A 22,639-nucleotide genomic window follows, 5' to 3' on the forward strand; every position below is an offset into this window, starting at 1 on the left:
CAACTATTTTTTTATATAGCTCTTACTTCCTTTTTGAAGCCTGAAAGCTTCAGTCCTTATTTATTGTAACAAAAAACTTAAAAATCTCTCTGTTAGAGTTCTGCAACAGAAAATCATAGTGGTTTGTGAACTATACACTAAAAAGGTTTCAGACCTCACAACAAACTCAGATGCTGGTAATTCAGCACATACCTTCTGCCACACCCCAGGGGTATTGGCGCCCTCTGACCTTCCTTCCGTTAACTTCGATCACCACGTTGCTACCGACCACAGCCAGAGGCATCTTCTCCTGTTGATACAAACCACAGTTAATTACAGAAAGCCTGTATCGACCACACATAGAGAGAAAGTGAACGGATGCAGGAGTTCTGATGAAGGTTCTCATTGAACTTTAGAGTCACAGCAGGACCAAACAACTAAATTAGCTCTGTAGCAGCTTGCATATAATCAATAATGAAAACCTCAAATTGATCTAAATAATTACTCTGTAAATTACAGACCTTAATAAAGAAAACAAATGAACATAGTTGGTAAATTAAAAGGTGAGGGAATGATGACAATTTTCATTTTCGGCTGAACTGTCCCTTTCAGCTGTCGTGTGTCTGCACCTTTATTTTGCGAATAAGTTTGCTGTCCTCATCGTCTTCTGTGTCTGGAAACTCGTAGATCTTGATTTTGTGCTCCTGGATCTCCTTCATAATCTAATGATGAGAGAACAGTATGGTTAGGGAGAACTGAGAAACATCACTTGTGATATCTAAAGTCACACAGCCACATACACACAGCCACACACACACACACACACACACACACACACACACAGAGCCACACACACACACACACACAGAGCCACACACACACACACAGCCACACACACACACACAGAGCGCCACAGAGCCACACACACACACACACACAGAGCGCCACACACACACACACACACACAGAGCACACACACACACACACAGAGCACACACACACACACACACAGAGCCACACACACACACACACACACAGAGCCACACACACACACACACACAGAGCGCCACACACACACACATACAGAGCGCCACACACACACACACACACACACACACACACAGCACCACACACACACACACACACACACACACACAGCGCCCCACACACACACACACACGGTGCCACACACACACGGCGCCACACACACACATGGCACACACACACACACACACACAGCGCCACACACACACACACACACACAGAGCGCCACACACACACACACACAGAGCGCCACACACACACAAACACAGAGCACACACACACACACACACACACACACAGCGCCACACACACAGCGCCACACACACAGCGCCACACACACACAACGCCACACACACACAACGCCACACACACACAACGCCACACACACACACACAGCGCCACGCACCTGTTTCTTGAAAAGTTGGCACTCCTCCGGTGTGAGCGTGTCTGCTTTGGCGATGAGGGGGATGACGTTGACTTTGTCGTGTAGACGCTTCATGAACTCGATATCCAGAGGCTTCAGTCTGAAAAAATGGAACGTCTCTTCACTAATCAACTTTAGTTGTTCAAAATAAAGTGGATTTAGGGAGATTTCAGGAAGTAATTTGCAGTGCAGTGATCCTGTTAACACAGATTACTTGTGACAGACAAGTCAGTCACAAGTAATATTACACAATATAGTGCCAGCTATATCATGAAAAACACGTTCACAATCATGCAGTGAGATCATTATATTTGGTGAATAGGTACTGTTATTTCAGGGGTTATATCTTCTAGTTAAAGGATGAATTTTAAAATGTAATGATTTGTAAATGATTGAAAAAGGTATCCTTAATATTTTTTATTATATTGTAGTTATATTTGAATACTGCAAAAACCATTTAACGGCATACCATATTATGTGCAAAGTGCCAAGCATTGCCCTTTAGTCCCTCTATTTACTACATTTCCCCGTCCTCGGGGTGGCGCGGTTACACCTCAATCAGGGTGGCGGAGAACAAGTCTCAGTTGCCTCCGCTGAGGAGACAGTCAATCCACACATCTTATCATGTGACACCATGGAGACTCCCAGCATGTGGAGACTCACGCTATTCTCCGCAATCCACGCACAAATTACCACGCGCCCCATTGAGAGCGAGAACAACAAATTATACATTATGTATTTTGAGTTTAAATGAGCTAGTAATCTACTTCCCTGACGAAAAACGTATACAGAAAAATAAACGCAGGCTGCAATAATAGTTAATCCATCATAATAAAATCATGATGATACACTAAACGAGTCACCCAGTACTAAAGCCATTCAACCAGCATGGTTCAATACGTGCCGTGCTGAACGGTGCTCAAGTGGAAATGCCACTTTAACCGTTCCGTACCGTGTTCACAATCATTCAGCCCAATGGTGGAAAAGAAGCTATAGACACAGAAAATAAAGTATAACTAATTTAGTGTGATTCCAAATTATTTATTTTTTTAAATAACCTGTTCCAAATTAAAACTAATGAATGAATATAACATTTAAAATAAAAATGTATATCAAAATGTAATTTTGATAAGTAAAAGTAGGGACGGACTATAATGACTGTATATGGTATAATGAAAACAATATAAAATGTAACAAATACACCTTTTCCAGATCAGTTACGTAACCATAATGAATAATAATAACAACCAAAAAAGGTTCAATAAAATATTGGATAAGCCGGAAAAGCTTACACATAAACCAAATACATAAATGAGCTTTGTCCTTTGAAGTGATGCAACAGAACTGAAACAAGTCCCAGAAGCAGGCATGAATAAACAGACAAGAGCAGAGAGGCTGCATTAATGCAGAACACTGAATGTTTTCTCATCTTGTCCCTCCAAACTAGTGGAATTATGTCATGCAGGGAATGAAGACTTGTTCACTGTGTCTCTGTCACTTTCATTTGGGAATCCAGACAAAGAGACTGTTCTTTACACCGAGTTGGATTTGTGTGTATGTTTGTGTGGCTTTGGGGGGCCGGGGCCAGCTGAGGGGCTGTTTATATATTTGAGGAATGTCAAGACTCAAGAGGCAACACAAATGTAAACGAGATATGGATTTTGCTTCTTGGTGGCATCCCAAAAAGGGCATGCAAGAGAATGTGCCTTGCTGTTTGAACACAAAGAGTCAGATTATTCCATATGTAAATGTATAAGTAAACAGTGCCTTGCATTCTATGCAGAGCAGTGTATGTATTCTCTATAAACTGTAAAGTCTTATGGAACTTATGGATTTTTTTCAGGTTTTAATGGCATGTTACATCACAAATATAGATGACTACCTTAAAATCTACACTCAACAGAACACAAAATCAATATGCATAGTTTCTATATGTCATTTTGTGCTTCAGTTATGTAAACAATGACACTGTAATAGACATTCCCAACAACAAATATGCAAAACAGCTCTTGCAAAGCTTCATATTGACATTATTACCACTTCTATCAGTGAACTATTTTAACTGGTCCTTGCGCATATTTTTTTTAAAATTTATGGTCATTTTATTTTAATTGTAATTATATATTTCTACATGTTTTTCCTTTATTGTGTGATGATGTTTTATTGTTTATTCCACCTGAAATTTAAGTGTTGCTATTGTAACAAATTAATTTAGTAAAAACATTATCTTCCGTTTTATTCAAGATGAAAGATAATGTTATTACATTACATAATTCATAATGTTGTTTAAAGAAACTCTCATAATTTCACCTGTTTCATTACTAAAAATATGCCCATGGTTTTAGCTACATTTTGAAATTTTTTCCAAATGCTCTTTATGGGTCTGATTTGCTAATTATTAATGACTAATTAGTGTGTCAACGGCCATCATATGTCAAACCTGCTGAGTTTAGTGGGCATTATGTAAGATTTTTTGATCTGGGTGTGGGTAGTATGCATCTCCATCTGTGCTGGTATTCTCTCACTCTGTCTCTCGTTCACCCTGTTAATAGATTTATTAAAAGGGTGTTCATAGTTGCATGTTCTAATGCCTTCATTTTACCGCTTTTGTACAGTATTCATGTACAAAATTCCATCATCATCCCACTGCTGACCTAATGCAAAATTTGTGTGTGTGTGTGTGTGTGTATGGGGCGTCTTTATTTTAAGCTGGTTGATTCATGCCAAACTTCATGCCTAGAGGGTGCAGTTCCTACCCATGGCCAGAGGGGGCAATGAAGTACAAGCAGCAGTGAACTCTGTTGTCTGGCATTTGCCTCCTGTTTACACGGGATTCTGCATTCAGGAAATCTTCAAACTTACTGTCGATGTAGTTGATGACGGGCTGCCAACTGAAAAATAAGGAAGAGGTGAAATGAAAGAGAAAATCCTCAAAATAAATCAAAACCATTCCGTTTATGGTAACAAATCAAATGTTTGTGTCAAATAAATTGTCTAATATAAAAAGATTACGTAACTGGACAAGATCACCAAAAATATGAAAAATCCCCGAAATATATTTTAAGGTAGTGTGTGATATTTCTACACCACTGGTGACAACAAACGGACAAGCAAAAATAATAACGGTAAAAATAATAACTGTTCTCAAAGTTTTTTAAACTATTGTCCAATCAGCCATTGGTCAACCAAACATATAATCCCGTCCCACACTCCATTGGTTCAAATAGAGCAATGTCTACATCTTTCAGTGAACGCAACCCATGAATGGCTTACTTACAGTTGTCTCCACATATTACGTTGGGATACGAGTTCACTTACCAGTTGCTGTTATCCACTGCATCTCCAAAGCCTGGTGTGTCTACGATGGTGAGCGTGAGCTGAACACCTCCCTCCTTTATCAGTACTTTGGACTGTTCCACCTGAAATCAGGACCATCATTTTTTATTAAAGTATATGTGACTTACCCCAAGATGCCCTAATTGCCAGTTGGTACCAGATTCACGCTATTAAAAGAGATACTAACTGAATGCTCACTAATCAAACCACAATCAATTCTGCATGCAGAATGGGAGTTTGTGTTTGGTTAATATTTATATTTGTTTGCATATGGGTTCTTACCCATCGCATTAGACTAAAAATGCATATGCAAAGGTCGTAGACGATTCTAGAGCATAAATATAGCTTGGATAAGACCTTGGATTTATAGGTCCCATCTTATGAAAAGAAGGACTTATGAAAGATCCATATAACAAAAGAAAAGTCTGTGTGACATTCTTGATGGCAACACTTATGCTGCAAAATTCTTGTGAGATTAACCCTAACCCTACCCCCAACACACCCCCAAACCTTGCACCTTGGTAGCAGCAAATGCATTCTCGTAGGAGTTTCCGCATAGCAGAAGTTCTTACACAGATATAACCATGTGTGTTAGTTCCATTCTAGGTTAGGCCAGTAACCCATTTCTCAGAGATCAGAAATAGAGGTAGTCATCTAAAAAAAATTATAATTCAGCTTCATCATCTCGTGAAGTTATTTCAGCTTCTTTCACTAAAAATGGTTTATTCTCACAGGCCTGGCTATTTTTGACTGACCCTCTTTTACTAAAACTACACTCTCATTATCCATAACACATGCACAAACACATACACACTTCCCCATTAACACAATCAACCAAAACCTATCTGACAACTGTTTTTAGTACATTTTGAATGTGAGGGAGGGAGGAAAAGATGTTAGAAGGGAGAGCAAAAGGGGAAGAAATAGTGAGAAAGACAAAACAAGAGAAACTGAAAAAGGAGTGAACCATCATAAAAGTCTTCCTTTCACACGCATGATGTTTATGAGGCATATCGGGCCACTTAAGATTGCACCAACATAAAAAAAAAAAAAATTAAGACTTACAAACACAAAGCCACAAAAATGTCAAGACATTCATTCGACACAACCAGAGTTGCCCTCGTGTGGCCACTATGAAAAACACAGACATAGAATATAAATACTCTTGCCGCTGTCTCAGTGTCCTGCCTAAACTGACCACAGAGGACTAGACAGCCACACATCAAAACATGGCTTTTGGTCAGGATGGCAAATTATACCATGGGCATTCATGGTGGAATGGCTTGAGACAAAGGGCAACGGCATGCTGCCATCAGGGAAAAAGCCAGAGAAGGATAAAATGGACTGAAGAGGAATGTGCGGACATGAAAAGCTTTAAGATGTTGAAGAGATCTCTTATGTGAAAGGTTACAAGTAAGTCAATGGAAAGTAAAGGGACGAAATCTTGAAAGCTTCTGTCAAGCCATCATATTGCAATGATAGAGGGGTGGAGCCTTGGATGAACCTTTCATTGAAATTCAGTGGCAGTCAGCAATACTGCATGGTTTTGCATCATCTCTCCAAACCAGAAGAGATTTGCTTAGATGTTGGGTGATAGATTCCACAGTCATTCGATCCAACCTGCATGATGATGTGGAGGCTGTATTTGGTAGGTTTCTACATAATGTTGAGAAAAGCAAATATCCCTAAACAAACCCAAACTAAGGAGACCAATCAGGTGCACTACAAAACCTGGCCCAACTTCATAACATACTATGCTTCAAGCGATAAGAGATAGTATGCGGAGGACACAGGCCACTTGTTGAAAATCACAATGCTCAACATGGCATATGTAGAAAAAAAGGTATTTCCTTAGACTGCTGTGCAATGGAAGTACTCTGGAATATCCTTCAGAATCATAAAATTACAAATGGGACAGTCTATGGTCTCATGGATTTCCCAGACATATGCAAGCGGCAGCCATTGCAAGCCCATTACAGTCAGTCTTTACTGTTACTAATGTTCACTTACAACACCATTCAGTTTTAATTGCTGCCTTGACATGTTATAGAAACATCAGATTGGAAATCCATACTTGCATAACTGGAAATAGCTGCCTAGGGTGTTACTAAGGTGACCGCAGAGTCGACAGACTTTCTTTAAATAGGCCCTATGTTCATGTCATCTAAACTACTACAAGGGTCGAAAACCACTTGGATCTGAACCTCAACCTTGAACTTGAGTGCAGCAAAGGTCCAGTGTTTGGCTGTTTATTAAGTTCATTCTCCATGGTACAACAGGACTGAAAGTGGCTCCATTTAAACGTCAGCAAGGGCTGGGTTGTCCCAGAAAACTTCCCTGCCCTTGAGTGATGGGAAAGTCACTGCCGGGTGCAGAGTTTCGTGGGAACATTCTTGACCTCCTACTGATCCCTACAGGCCTCTGGAGGAATATAGACCTCTTCACTTTGCCCCTCCCATCCTCATTAAAAAAACACCCCAGTTGAGTCACTACATCATACCGCAAGTCTTTGCAGATTGTCCCCCACTTCATTTCTGATCTTCCAGCTTCAATATCCATTTATCAATTCCATATAAGGTTAAATCTCCACTTTGTCACGTTCCTTAGTTGAGTCTAGGAGCGTTTGCTCTATACTGGGAACCTCAGCCAACAGCAATCTTTTTGTGATTGCTTGGGCCTGATTGTTGCTCTGCACTCCAGCTAAAGTCCTAAATGCATTCAGCTGTTGGTGGACTTGGCCTTTACAGCTGAATGGAGATCAGTTCTGCAATCTATTTGCAAAAGGCAAAAAGCCACTTTAGGCATGCATGTGATAAGACCAAGTTTCTTTCCTCGTAATCATGCAGCTTGTCTTTTTTAGTGAGCTGACACTTCAAAAGTGTAACACAACTGTGCAACTCAATTGACCTACACAGTATGGACCAATTATGTGTGCAAAAATATGGATGGCACAGACACGATCTGCTTCTTGCATGACTAACTAATATGCAGAGTGCATTATCACTGGTCTTGCAGACAAGTTTCAACAAGACCACTTCGGACAAACCACAAACTGGTTCCCACTGTATGACAGTGGGTTGTTCAAGACCCATCCTCTATTATGCACTGCCCAGAAGGCTATGCCAGTGAACGGGTCGGTTAGGCAGCGCAGTCCCACTCAAGATCACAGCGGTACTGCATTTTGATCTTGCACATTAACACTTGTTCAAAAAGTTTGCCGAACCCTGGTTTAAGTTAAAGATACAAAATCAGACCACATAGAAGCCATGATGGAAGCAATCAAAGGCTCCAAAAGGCTTCTATGTCACATCTGGCTGCAAGGCATTTGAAACAACATTACAAAGAGACAGAGGAGGATGGCTGGAGATAAAGGGTCAAGGAGGAAAGAGGTAGCAAGACTAATAGAGAGACAGCTGTAGATAAAGGTCAAGGGATCAGTTTCAGGAGTTAAATGTCAGGTAAAGGTAACATACCTGAACAGTCTTCTTAATCCTCTGAGATGGGCCGGGATAGTCTTTGGAGTACAGGTCAGTCAGAAATAGGGAATTGATAAGCGTGGATTTGCCCAGTCCAGACTCACCTAGAACAGGACAAGAAATGTTAAGGTACCAGAGCAAACTGGTGCCAAGACACATGGACACATACAAGAGACCAAATGAGTTGAATGATTGTGGTGATGAATGTGAAATTCTCCACAGATAGTCACAAGCTTTCTTGCAACCACACAACCATAGAGAAACGAACACACATATAGTTTTTGTTTTTGAGCCAACCAATGGCACATGTGGGACCCCAGCCAAGGCTTCTATTGTTTCTTATAAAGGAAAATAAAAAATTACAGCTTCATGGGCACACTGGGAATATATTGCGAAAAGACAGAGAAGACAAAGAGAGAAAGTGCTTAAAGCTCTTTATTCTTAAGAAATAAAACATTTGTTCCAGCATTTCCTGCAGTCATCTTGACTTCTTTTCCTTTCTCTTAACTGATCAGCACAAAGCAGTGTCTTTTCATTTTGAGCATATCTGAGATGGGGGAAGGGAGCACTTGGGCTCATCTGCAGGGCAGACCACCAATACATCACTGAAGTTTACACCACTCTCACCCACTCAAATACACATTCTCACAACAGTTTCACTCCACATGTTTGACACAAGCTTGATCCAAGTCTTCAAGTGGGGGTGTTGAAAGCTCCTTCACTCAATAAACAATCTCCCCAAAGACAATCCTCTGCTTCTCAACTTCCAAATCATGCCTTCCTCATTTACTACAACAGGCCTTGCATGGGAGAGCAAGTCACAGTGAAAAGCAAACAGGCCTGAACTTACCAGACACATGGCTGAATTGTATTTCTAAAAGTAATATGGACAAAACATTTAAAAACAACAGATTAAGCTTACGTAATGTGAAAGATTTCCAAGTGGAACAAATAATTCTGTAGACCATAATGTGGACTAATTCTCTTTCCTTAACTTTATCCATCAGGAGAGGATCAGACAATTTTGTCACACATGCTGTATGCTGCCATTTGTTTACATTAATAGCAGCTGGCATTCGTCAAACAAACAGCTACTCAAAAAGTCTTTTCAAGCACATAATATGTTTATTTTATGTAACATACAGCCTAATTTTCACCAAAGTACCATGATAATAGTTCACAGCTTGTATATGCACAGCTACCATATCTAAATCCGATCTTCCCATGCACGCAGCCACGTCTACTTATTAGGTGCAGATGTGGTTTCCATTCAAACAAACAGCAACTTAAAATATTTTCAAGTATTTATTGTGTTCATTTTCTGTTTTCTGAAACAGACTATCAAACCAAACGAACCACAACAACAGTTTAAAACTTGTATACTCAGTGAAAACATACCAATCGAGCGTGATTATCCGATGAGTGCAGTCAAGTCTGTTTATATTAGCACTTGTCACACACACAGTCTAAGAATATAGGCAAACAGCTATAAAAACAAAATAAATACAGTTCAGCAAACATAACCCATTTGTTCACATATTTACTATATTATATACAGTATTTTGTTTCATTTTATTTTTTATGACAAGAAATCAAAAATTTTATAAAAAAAATACTCATCTACACTATGCCCCCCTCTACTGGCTGTAGAGTGTGTCACATGCAACAATAACTCACTGCAGGGAACAATGTCTTTATTCCTGAAAGGTGATGTCCAGACAGGACTATCAGTGCCAAATCATCACCTCGACAAACCTTGACCATTACCCTTCTTTTTACCCTCTTCCTCTCCCTGTCTAATATATATTTCCTTTTTTGCAAAGTAAGTGCAGTTTCCAGTGTGTCCTAAGGAGCCAAGACAGTTCAAAATTTGTGTGCACACACAAACACACGTTTAAATGTTCTCTGTTCCATGCCAAAGATAACACACAGACACAAAACCCACCCTTCATCCATCTGCTAAGTAAATTTACTCCTTGCCTCAGGCAAAAAAGACTTACCTAAACATGACAGAGTGACTGGATTGTGAGAGCACCTATGTGTCTGTGAGTATGAGTATGTGTGTGTAAGATAGTGGGAGAAAATGGTAGGATGTCTGTGATTTTAGACTCAGGCCATCAGTAAAAAAAGAGGGAAAAGGGGTAGGAGAGACAGAAAAAGAGAGAGAGTTGTTTGTTCTATCTGCAATTACACAGGCATTTTAATGGAAGCCTTGTACACAAACACAATGGGCAACACAGCATCTTCTCACTTTTTCAAGTGCAGCAAATTTATTTGCAAGAAGACAAGAATTTTTCCTTTTATGATTTACATTCAGGAACTTTGCACCTTATCTTTGTGTTGACAAAGCCCAAGAAATGGTGTGCTTTCTATACCATTTTATTCAAATTTCCTGAATTGCCACGGGTTACTGTGATGAAACAAAGTCGTACAAGCTACATTTTAATGACAACGGCAATGGACTAGTGATGTACTGGCAAGGCCAGGTCAATTAATTGGCCACTATTTGGCCATCTGGAGATTATCGGCATCAGCCAATAACTATTTCCTGACAGGCCGAATAACAGACGGGGTCATCACATCTAGTGTCAGTTCCTAAATTCCTAGATCTATCATATATATCTAGTATAATAAAGTAAATATTGTGTAAATGTCAGTGTTTATTTACATACATTTGATTTCCTATCCTTAAATTGTATTACTTTTATTTCCGTTACATCATCCATCAGCCACCAGTTTTGCAAGCTAGCCCAACCATTCTGATATGTTCTATAACACACACAGCAGGATGGGTTCCTGAATTCATGGATGTCACGGCTTGAACGGGCGAGAATGAGTAGATTAGCAAGCGCTTGCAGCTTCTCTAACGCCCTATTGCTCCCTCTCTTTCCCTCACCCCCTGAGGGCAAATCCAGACCCAATTAGCCTCATCCCCTCTTTTAATTAAATATTGGGCCGCATGATCTCTGAAGACGAGATGCTTTGGTCACACAGCATGAATCCAGATCCAGTACACAGTTGGATGACCCTCCTCAGGCCCATGGATGAATGGAGTGAACTCATATCTAGTTGCTTTGGTACACTTTCTCTCTGTTTTTGTCTCTTTGGTCCAGTCAAAAGGGATAGAACATATGTGCCTCTCTAGTGGAATCAAACATAGACACTAGGAGAACATTAGACAGAGAGAAATGTCTATAGCAGTGCTAATAGACTGGTACAATTAGAGAGGGCGGAAAAACATGCCTGACCCTAACCACTAGTGTTTTAAAATATATATATATATGAGAAGTTAAAAAAGACATCCTTGCCATATAAATGCCTAAATCTAATAATTAGTATTTTACAATGCAGATGCATAAAAAGCAAATTTTCTGAAGCAACCACCTAATTTTGTGATGCTTCTATGACTCTGTTATGTCACGTGTCAGCTTGAGTTCATGGTTGGACTTGGACCACGGTCCTCCGACACCAAGTCCAACGCCCTATCAAGTGAGCTACCGCGCAAGCTATCTGAGTTGGAATAAGTGTATATATGTAGAAGAGTCTGTAATAAAGAGTTCAAATGTATTGTTTTTCAAAAGATGTGTTGGAGAAAAAGTGTGTCGATATAATCAAATAGCAGGTTGTATGTATTAGAGAGGACAATTAGCATTTATAGAGTCATAATCAGCCATTTAATCATGATTTGAGTAAAAGTGAATAAAATACACAGTTGCTGAAGCACCCCTAGTGTTCATTTCTCCTGGAAACTGCAGGGAATTGTAACTGGAGGCAAAAATGTATATAGAGTCAAGTTTTCGGGCCGAATGGTTCTGAGCCCCATACGGAATGGTTACAGTAGCATATCCACTAGAGCATGGTTCAGCATGGCACGGTTATAAACCGTTCTCAGCCCAGAATTCTCTACACGGTTAGCTAACCATACTCAACAAAGCTGGTTCAATGACTTTAGTATGTGGCGACTCGTTTTCTGTATCTTCATGATTTTATTAGGACAGTTTTACTAGTATTGTGGCCTATAATTATTTTTCTACATGACTTTTTTTCCTAAAAACTGGAATATGCGTTCATCCTCCTTAGCACGCCGCACTTGCCCCAATGTTTACATCTCATGCCATCTCCAACAGACGGGATCAGTGAAGTACAAACTCACAGATATCACAGCACTACAGTGTAACCTGTAAACTTTAACCATTCCAACTTTCCCGGATCGGAGTGGTACAGTTTTGCAATGAGAACTGTTTGGCCCGATGGTGTAAAAGTGGCTTATGAGACCAGGTTGACATTTCCACTGGCTGTACTCTGAACTAGACCAAGACAGGTCACTCTGGGAGCAGACATTTCAGAACAAAAGGGGCATGCAATTGTCTCTTCCTGACCCAGTTTAGTGGTTAGTGTTAGCTTGAAAAAGTAGAAGAAATGTGTTTAAAGGCTCTCTTTATTGGGGAAGTTAATAAGGTTTATGATTATGCATAAAAACAGCATTGTGGTTCTCAAGCCATAAAGGGAACACAATCTTAATCATGTAGTCTCAAAGGTTTGGGTCTAAATTATTGGCTTTTGAGCTAAAGAAGAAGGAAAAAAAAAAACCGATTCTACTGGTTGGATGAATGGAACATTAAGATAAATAAACAATAGAATGATTAATATACATATAGAATGATAGATCAAATGATTGATCGATAGATAGGAGGAACAAACAAACAAACAAAAGTATGCCCATTAGATAGATAGGATACGAACTGCAGCTAGTCTTTTAGACTTTCATCTTTTCACCTCTTCCTGTCATCAAGCTTTTGGCCAAAAAGCTCCCCAGGGGCAGATACTGAACTCAGATATCCTGGTAACCCCCCATTTATCCACTTTTCTTCCTCTCTTTCCTGCTCACTCTCTCTCTTTCCCCTCATAAAAGAGGCTCAACTGCCTTTGCTTTTGCTGTTTAACCCTTTAATGGAGATGGGCTCCTGTAGATGTAAGATCCATTGTTCTGCATTGGGGCTACAATGAAGGTCAGAGTAGATTTCTGAACAGCCAGAGGTAACAATCAATCAACCAACACAAATACTCTCAGGGACACACACACACAGAAAAAAACACATTCTAGTAGAAAATATAGATTTGTCCTACAGTACATAAAAAATGAAAGGGATAGAAAATACTGTCATCAGTAAGCTAAAAGGACAATAAAGACAATGATTGGATATGAAACATTAAAAGAAGTGATGAATCCCAACCTCACATTATCAGCACATGTGAAATAGCACATGGACAATCAACACAGACATACAGTGGAAACAAGATTCCCCTACGGTCTGTGAGAAACACGCACAGCTGGGGATGGTTGTATTGTGTCTTCTGCCCTAAAGACAGTGTTTCTATGATGTGCATAAAATATTCTTTCTTGTTTTAGATCAAATAGCTGAAGAATGTGTAACTTTATACATGATCCTATGGTCACATCATGCAAGCTGCAAATAATATCCAGCTATCCAGAATCTGAATTATTCGGACTGTTAGGAGTCATCACAAATTTAATTCTGTATGTTGGCCAAATGGCCACTTTCAAGGGACCCTGTAAGACAGTTACCATAATAATAGTTAGAATGCCATTTTTCAGATCCAGCTGGTAAATTTTTTCTTTTCTTTTATAGATAACCGCACTGTACAATTGTGGTGAGAAGAATGGCATCTCAGAATGCTATTCTGAGATGCGGGTTGGCGCTGTTTTGGTGGCATGAAGGGGAGCTACACAACATTAGGCAGGTGGTTATAATGCTGTGGCTGATCGGTGTATAACAGTATGGATTCTCTAATCATATAGAACCTACGTGTATATAGATTCTATAAGGGCCTTGAAACAGTGTTTATTTTGAAACTTAGCAAGCTAGTTTGGCTAAAAATCATACACATGTCTGTCTACTCGAACCATTGATGTGTTCTGTTTAGTTTAGAGTTAGCGAAGATCACTCCATAATGGTATTACTAGTTTGTACAATGATAGCTATAGAGATCTGAGAATTTCATGCTGAAGGTTTCAGCACATAGTTTCCATATCCCGCATTTAATTTGATTAGGACATTTAAGGAGTGTTTGATGACCCAGTGACATGCCAGTGTTTGTTTGTGTGGTTGTATTAGCATAGGCTAAGAGAGTCTGCTTAGTTTCATCACCGGGTTGTTAGACGACCTGTTGGTGGGCCAGAAAGAGGAAGCTTTGGCTTCATAATCCAGAGAATTAAATCCCCTCTCTTTATCTGACCGTATTTAAGCCAGGACTTTTTACACTGACCAACACCATGCTAACATAGTTACCCTGTGTCTCAATCAGCTCACTATCTCCCCATGTCGTGAACCAGTATATCGTGAACACTAATTCGGGCACTGGTAAGGGAACTGATCCACTGAACATTGGGACACTTATAACTCAATCACCTGCGAAACATTAACAAGCTCGCACATTCAAGCGCAGCTGTTATAAATCAGCACCATTGCTGTATAAATGACACTATCGTTCAAGATAATCAAACGTACAGTGTTATTAAAACATATTGGAGTTTATTTTATACCTTCTTTTATCAACTCAAATATTTTAAAGATTTTGGATAGATTTGGCTTGGACTTCATGGTTTTACACTTGTGCTCGTCATCTGATGACTTGAGAATTCAGAAGACATGACGATGTTTCCGATAAGGGAACATAGTGAGCAACTAAGCCTGGTTTTAACGGTGCATAGTGGGATTTTTTTAGGGAGTGAACGTTTTAGTGCACTGGAATGATTTTGCGAATGAGACAGCCCTAAAAATGTCAGACTCACTAATCAGTGTCCTGACTACTGAACTAGGGAACTGACTAAGACGCACCCTACCAGAAAAGTGGCTAATGCGAACAGTGCTAGCACACCAAACGTCAATTGATGTCATGTTGTTTTCATCTTTTACTTTTTTTTTTAATCTTAAATGTATTGATGTGGAATTCAACAACATGTCTTGTCAGAATTTGGCTACCGATGGAAAAACACTAGTGATGCACTGATACCAATTTTTTTTTTTATTTTGAGATTCTGAAATCTATAGGAAGTCCTGTAAGTGTGTCTGTTTGTAGGCAAGTTCACAGTAGTTTAATTAGCTTCTTATTTAAATTCTGGCCAGTGAACCGAAATATTGAGCATCTACATCTGAGATGTTGTTCGCGAGTAGCGCTCAAATATTGCGCAATGTGAAGTCTAAAAATAGCCATGGGTGTGGGTGTGTGTGTAACAAAGCAGCGCCATTCACTGACGCGCTGGATCTGCATGTGCATTTTATATATTTACTTATTAAACACAGCCTTTTGTGATTCACAGAACTATCGCTCGTCTTCAAGTGGCTTTAAATGAGTCATATGAACTACTTTAATTGTGTTTTTATGGTTCTTTTATGTCATTTTTTGAGCTTGACAGTAACGAACATGACACAGTATTGGATTTGGATCGGACGCGTCAGACCAATACATGATCTGTTTAAAAGCTTCAGTATCGGAGCCGATACCAATCCAGGTATCGGAGAATCCCTAGTAAAAACACCATCACTGAATTTTATCCAGCTGTCTGCGTTCTTTGTGTTAAGGATTGCAAACTCCGCAATCAATGAAAATATATGTTAAATAATTATAAAAAAATACATATTTTTGTTGCTGTACAGGTGTGAATTCTCCAACACAGCAGGACCAAGATGAAAAAACATAATTATGGCAGCTGTTGAAAGAGACTACAACTGTCACCATCTTTTAACAGCAAACTTTCAGATTTAATTTCTTTACTTCAGTTCAGTGAGCATTTTATCATGAGAGAACCACTGCAATCTATCCTTACGTTGAAGTACAATTTCAATAATAAAGTTCTGAAACTCTTCACATTTTCCATCTTTATTTTCCCTTCAAGAAACATATCGCCAGCTGCTTTGAGAGGGAAAGCTCAAGCAAGGAAATGCTTCTGGAGAGAGAGAGAGAAAAAAAAAGAGAGAGAGAGAGAGAGAGAGGAGAGAAGAGATAGAGGGGGGGGAGGGAGACAGAGAAATAAAAGACAGGAAACAGATTTTTTCCTCCTTAAAATTTTGGAGGGAAAATTGGAGGCTAGAGCCAAAGCCCTGTGGTGTCTGTCAAAATGAGTGACAGGAGAACACAGATGAAAGTTCAGATCAGTCCCCTAACAGGCCATTGGACTTGCCTGAAATCAGTTTTAAGTGGACACAAAATCCAGCTGCTTCCAACAGTATTACACTAATTTTACAGAGATACTGTAACTCAGCTACATCACACAATCTAAAGAGTATTATTGCATAAGCTTATGTGGTGCAAGAAAGAGAGTTTGTGAATGCAAAACCCTATAAAAGAATGGTAGATCTTTATAGCGGAGCTTCAATGGGTCAAGTAGGTGCCATTTTTGAGATACATATTGATCCACTTAGTGATAGTGTTATGACATGAACAATTTCATGTCATAATGCAACATAGGTTTTTTGATATATAGTACAGGTAGAACTCATCAAATCTCCACAGCTGTAACCTAGGCTTTCGCATTTGCAGCCACATTCAAGATCCATCCCTATAAAGGAATAATATAAGCCACAGTCAGCCAGTCATTATAGTAACATAAACACTAACAGGGCGATGAGCACCACAATGTGAAGCGGAGGGGTCTTGTTTCACACTGAAGTAGGGCTGCACAATATATCGAATACTGATGATATAGTCACAATGATTTTGCGTTAGCACTTTATTTAATAAATAATAAAAATAATAAATTGATCAATTGTCACACATTATACATACATTTCTGCATATAAATGGTGAAATTATTTATTTTTCACATATCCCAGCTAAGCTGGGGTCAGAGTGCAGGGTCAGCCATGATATGGCACCCCTGGAGCAGATAGGTTCAAGGGCCTTGCTCAAGGGCCCAACAGTGGTCTTGGTGGTGTTGGGGCTTGAACCCCTGACCTTCTGGTCAGTAACCCAGAGCCTTAACCGCTGAGCCACCACTGCCCTATTTTTACAACAACTACAGTAATTACTAGGTACTAACACTAAACCTAACTGCAATCTTAGCCCATATTAAATATATGTAATTACCTAATATTACTCACTACTTTCTTGGGTAAGTATACTGAAAATATACGGAAAGTACACAAACTGTAAAATAAAGTGCAACCAATTTTGCTGACAATATAAAATTACACAATATTACGAGGATTTCAAATGTGCTTTTTATTTGGCCATAAAGTTTCAAAAAGAGCACATCAGTGATCTAATTTCATGATCTTTCAGGGCTTAATCAAAATATCACCAAAATGGACACGTAAAAATGTGCGTAAAAAGGAGGTGCGTGTTTCCAGAGCGCCTTTAGACCATAACATTTTTTCTTTCCAAATTTAGTTTTATTAATCAGCTAATTAATTAATCAACATTCTTAATGTTCCAAGCCTTTAATAATAAACAAATAGATTTCTGTTCTAATTTTGTGAAATTATTCATTTGTCATCATCTCTGACAAGGATGAAAGAAAAAACAATTACTAGTTTGTAGCCCAGTGTTTCTCACTTTAATGAAAATAGAAAAATGGTCCATTCAGACTTTTACATTTTCAAAAGTTTCTCTCTGGAGATACCCCTGAACCCCCATACAGTATCATTCCTCAGTCACAAGGGCTTCTATAACCCCCATACTTGGATATCTGTATGTAAAGAAACTTGAAATTAATTTTAATGTAAATATATCTATCTATCTATCTATCTATCTATCTATCTATCTATGTATCTATCTATATATATATGTATATCTAGCTATCTATCTATCTATCTATCTATCTATATATATATATATCATATATAATGATTCAAATGACAGATCATCTTATAACATTCATATCCAATTGATAAACTCTATAAAATATTGTAATATTTTCATAGAAGATCCCTGACACCACTGCATTGGCTGTGTCTGGGCCTCCAACACAGTTTTGTAAATACTATTTGGACTGTTTAGGATTTTGTTTTCTCTTTTTTTTTTGGAAATTAAAAACAATGTGCAAATGTGATTGAATTTTGTGATAAATATCGATATCGAATGATATGAAAAAGAATATTGCGATACTATTTTTTTGCCATATCGACCAGCCCTATCCTTGATATACTTAAGACTATGCAAATCAGGACCATAGCATGCAAAGAAGAGGCCTAAACTGTATGAGAACAGTAGATCATGAACACAATCTCTTCGAAGTCTCTTCTGGCACCCGTACAACTATCTCAATAGGCCAGTTTACCAAACAGGAAACCCAAAACTAAACAAGGCAATATAACAGAGAGAGGGAGGGAGAGAATGAGTGAGAGACAAAGAGATAGAATGAGTAACAGCTTGGAAGATGAATAGAGGAAGAAAGAATTAAAGAGAAGGTTGATTAGTTCACACCAGTGCTAGAAAGCAATACCACTTGGCAAGTGGTAATAGACATGCACCCGGTTACTATGGTGAGGCTCTCAGCAGCAGTTATGTCATTGACATCCATATTTCCAACACTGCTTTAGTCACAGTATCCTAAAAACAGAGTGTGTGAGTGATGATGAAAATGGTATTGATTAATAAAACACTCTGATATGACCTTGAACAAGTGAATCTGACCATTTCAGGGTTCAACAATAAAGCCAGAAATTGTATGCAAGTATGAGTATACAGATGCAAACGCAAATCAGAAAACAAAATCAAATGGATGTGCACTCTCCTGATGGCTTCCTCCATTTCTACAAAGTAGTTGTTCACAAATAATTAATTATATACATTTTTATGGCATGATTGCAGAGGCAGAAACCTTTATGAAGTAGCCATGCGGACTCACTAGACCGCCTCATTCAAAGCACTGAATGCTGAGACAAAAGCCTCAGAAGGACTGGTCTAGGAAGGACACTTTTCACAGCCTTTAGTTTCAGAAGCACCCCTTGTGTTACTGTGGCGGTAACAAGCCTCAATACTGAAAAGGGCGATGGAATTACCCTTAAAAGTTTGTGCGATAAAATTGGATGTGTTACTATTCCACTTGCTATAACTATACTGACTTTAACCAGAGTCGCCACTGGGAGCCAGATGGACACTGCCATAAACCAGGAAGCGGAGGAGCCGTTACCGTTCGGCATTGGAGGAGCAGCTGCCGTGCGCCGCGGGGGTTAGTGGATAAGGACCAGTCGTCAGCATGTCCGGGGACCGCCGAGCAAGTTTTTCTCTCTCTCTCTCCCCCCCTTTGCTCTTTCCCTCTCCCCTGTCCTGCCGGCAGAAGAACGACCGGAAGGGCAATAACTCCCCTCCAGGAAGGGAGGGGACTACGTCAATCGTTTCTCCGACCTGAATCTGGCCGGTTTTAAATGGTTTTAAAATTACAAGCAAATATTAGCATGCTTTCATTTTCCAAAATTGGGTATCTGAATGTGGCTGTTAATGCCTTATATACATTCGTTTAAATAACGTCCAGCTAAAATATATATATGATGGAAAGCGCTCTATAGATGTATTCAATAACTCACAAGATAATATCTGATGAAACCACATATAAACACACACAACACGATTGTCACAAATGGTGGCTAGATTTTAAATTATAGTCACAATAAACTATTTTGTTTGTATTTGCGACCATTTTAGTCGCAGTCTGGAGCCCTAAAGAAGTACATCAGAATCTCTAGTTTGAGAAATAGACACTTCACATATACTCAGCTGACAGCTTCATTGAATTCTACCTGCTCAACACCAGTTTCTTGTACAACATTGTAAGAGAAGACTCAGGGGTGCAGGTCTTATGGGAAGAATTGCAAAGAAAAAGCCACGTTTGAAATGGAAAAACAAAAAGAAAAGGTTAGAGTGGGCAAAGAAACACAGACATTGGACAACAGATAATTGGAAAAGAGTGTTATGGATCTTAACCCCATTGAGCTTTTGTGGGATCAGCTAGACTGTAAGGTGTGTGAAAAGTGTCCGACAGACAGCCACATCTATGGCAAGTGCTACAGGAAGTGTGGGGGTGAAATGTCACCGGAGAAAAACTGACAGCTAGAAAAACTTGTTGTGACCACATTCATTGAAAGGGTTGGGAATCGCAAGGAATTTTACAGTTCCGATTCCTCTTAACAATTCTGTTTCTTTAATGGTTCCAGTGATGATTCAAGTAACTCTTTTAGTACTTTAAAAAAAAAACATTTATTTAGAAATGAAAAATGCCATTCTTATTGCATTTGCTACCCTCTACTGTCTGTTACCTGACCAAATCTGAAATGAGATCATTTCAGATTTGTACACAGCAGACATAACAAATCAGAAATAAATGTAATACAGTTCTTGTAAAAGTGTGTTTGTCTTGTGTGTTTGCAGACTTTTTAGAAACATAAATACAAATCAAATAATAGATCTCTACTCTATTTTAAATAAAGAAATCTAAACCAACATGAAATATGATGGCACATTTCATTAATTCATTTATTATTTTTATAAAATTTCACTTATTACAACCAAACATGTGTATCTTTAATTATACATTGTCATATGAACAACCAGTCAGTAACTGCACTGTTTGATTAAATAGAGAGACAGGTCATAATTAAATAAACATTAACAGTTCCAGAGACAGTTTAGACTGTGTTTTGTAGTCTAATACTGTACTTAAGGCTTTTGAGATTTCAACAGTTCTTTTTAATTTCAAGTTGGACATTCATAACTTGCACATCGGTATAAGATTACTTGTATACTGGAAGCGCTGTATGTTTTGCACTGTTGATTCAAAAGAACCGGCTCCATTGAATAATTATTTCGTGAATCTAACTGTACCGGAAGCACATAAGTTTTACGCTGTAAAAAGAGCAGGCTAGATACTTGTTCAATTGGGAATTAAATACACTGGTAGAACTGTTTGTTTTTACACTATAGATAACAGTAGAGGGCAGCGCTGCAGCAGAGATGCACTACTGGAAACACTGTCAGAGTATTTCAGGACGGTGTTCCAGCCACCTCGGCAGACAATTGCATACTGGAGAATCGTTAATGGAACCGAAAGTCATGAAGATCATTTGATTTCGATATTTAAAAAAATAAAATGGAACCAGTTCTCTGTTTCCAACCCTAGTCATTGGGAAAAAATTATATTTATGCCTATTTCGTTCTGACTAGGGTTGCAACGGTATGACATCTTCACGGTAAGATAAGCGTCTCAGAAAATATCACGGTTTCACGGTATTACACAATTACTATTATCAGTGAAAACAGAAGGGTTATTTTATTTATTTATTTTTGAGCAAACACTTTATTATAATTGAAACATGAAACCATTTATTTTATTGAAGTATGTGTTACATTTTTAAGAATGATGTGGCGTCCACTCTTGGCACATGTGTGTAAAAAGTATCACTTTTGAAAATAAATAAATAGAAAAAATAAGAAAGCTAACAGAATTATAAACATGATAAAAAATATCATGTAACTATAGCATGTTATATAACTAAAACATGTTAGTTTACATGTTATCATAGCATGTTAAATGAACTACTAAATGAAAAATAACATCGGCTGTGTGAGCTTTTAAAGTAATGTCCTGTGATTACTAACAGTTAACATATACTGTAGGTGCACGACAGCGAGGACAGACAGCTCCTGTCTGTACCTTTAACTCAGTGCTTCTCAACCGGTTTTGCTTCAGGACAGATTTTACATTGGATATCAAGTGTCGACCTGCCATAGATTAAACATAACCTGTATTTAATGTATCTTGGGTTGCATTTCCTTTTATGTTGCATAGTTTTGTTCATGGTTTTCCAGTACAAGGACATGCATCAAGTGACATTATTTTTGTTGTTGATGTCAACAACAAAATCTACAGGAAGTTGTCTCTCCTCCATTTTAAAAATTGAAGAACATATTTACTTATATGAGCCCATTATTATCCTGTTTGTTAACTAATATTAAATATTTATATACATATTACACAGAAGGAAAGGCTCCTCATTACCATGGTCAGTGTGCTAGTCTTGAATAATAGTAATATAATAATAAATTAATGTATTTATGAAAAATAAATACTAGCTGAAACACATCCTGAAACTTTAACTACAACTGCCACTGTTGATATAAAATGAGGTCTAATAGATTCAACCTTTAGATTATTTCATATGAAACTATAACATTTTGTCAAAATATAACACTTTCTTTTACTCATGTAACATCCTGAAACAAATTTGTAAAGGTGATGTGTGTATATATAATATGCCTATTTCATTCTGACACTCAAAAAAATATTTTGGTAAAAATAAAATTCACAACCTTTTTTTTTTGTGGGCAGATAACTTTTTTTTTTTTTTATTTATTTTTTTTA

The 22,639-nt window shown here is 38.4% G+C and overlaps 1 protein-coding gene across 2 annotated transcripts in view; it reads right to left on the reverse strand.

The window, feature by feature from the left end:
* The window catches only part of LOC127640097 (septin-7-like), a 37,035-nt gene that overhangs the window by 9,440 nt on the left and 4,956 nt on the right, over positions 1–22,639 (reverse strand). For both annotated transcript variants that reach the window (XM_052122495.1, XM_052122494.1), the window contains exons 3-8: positions 8,257–8,363; positions 4,766–4,866; positions 4,204–4,338; positions 1,430–1,547; positions 609–701; positions 193–289 (exon numbers count right to left, since the gene is read on the reverse strand). In XM_052122495.1, the coding sequence (XP_051978455.1) occupies positions 193–289; positions 609–701; positions 1,430–1,547; positions 4,204–4,338; positions 4,766–4,866; positions 8,257–8,363 (651 nt within the window). The remainder of the gene's footprint in view (positions 1–192; positions 290–608; positions 702–1,429; positions 1,548–4,203; positions 4,339–4,765; positions 4,867–8,256; positions 8,364–22,639) is intronic.

Source organism: Xyrauchen texanus, chromosome 49 (genome assembly GCF_025860055.1).
Source record: "Xyrauchen texanus isolate HMW12.3.18 chromosome 49, RBS_HiC_50CHRs, whole genome shotgun sequence".
In the NCBI taxonomy this organism is placed as follows: domain Eukaryota; kingdom Metazoa; phylum Chordata; class Actinopteri; order Cypriniformes; family Catostomidae; genus Xyrauchen; species Xyrauchen texanus.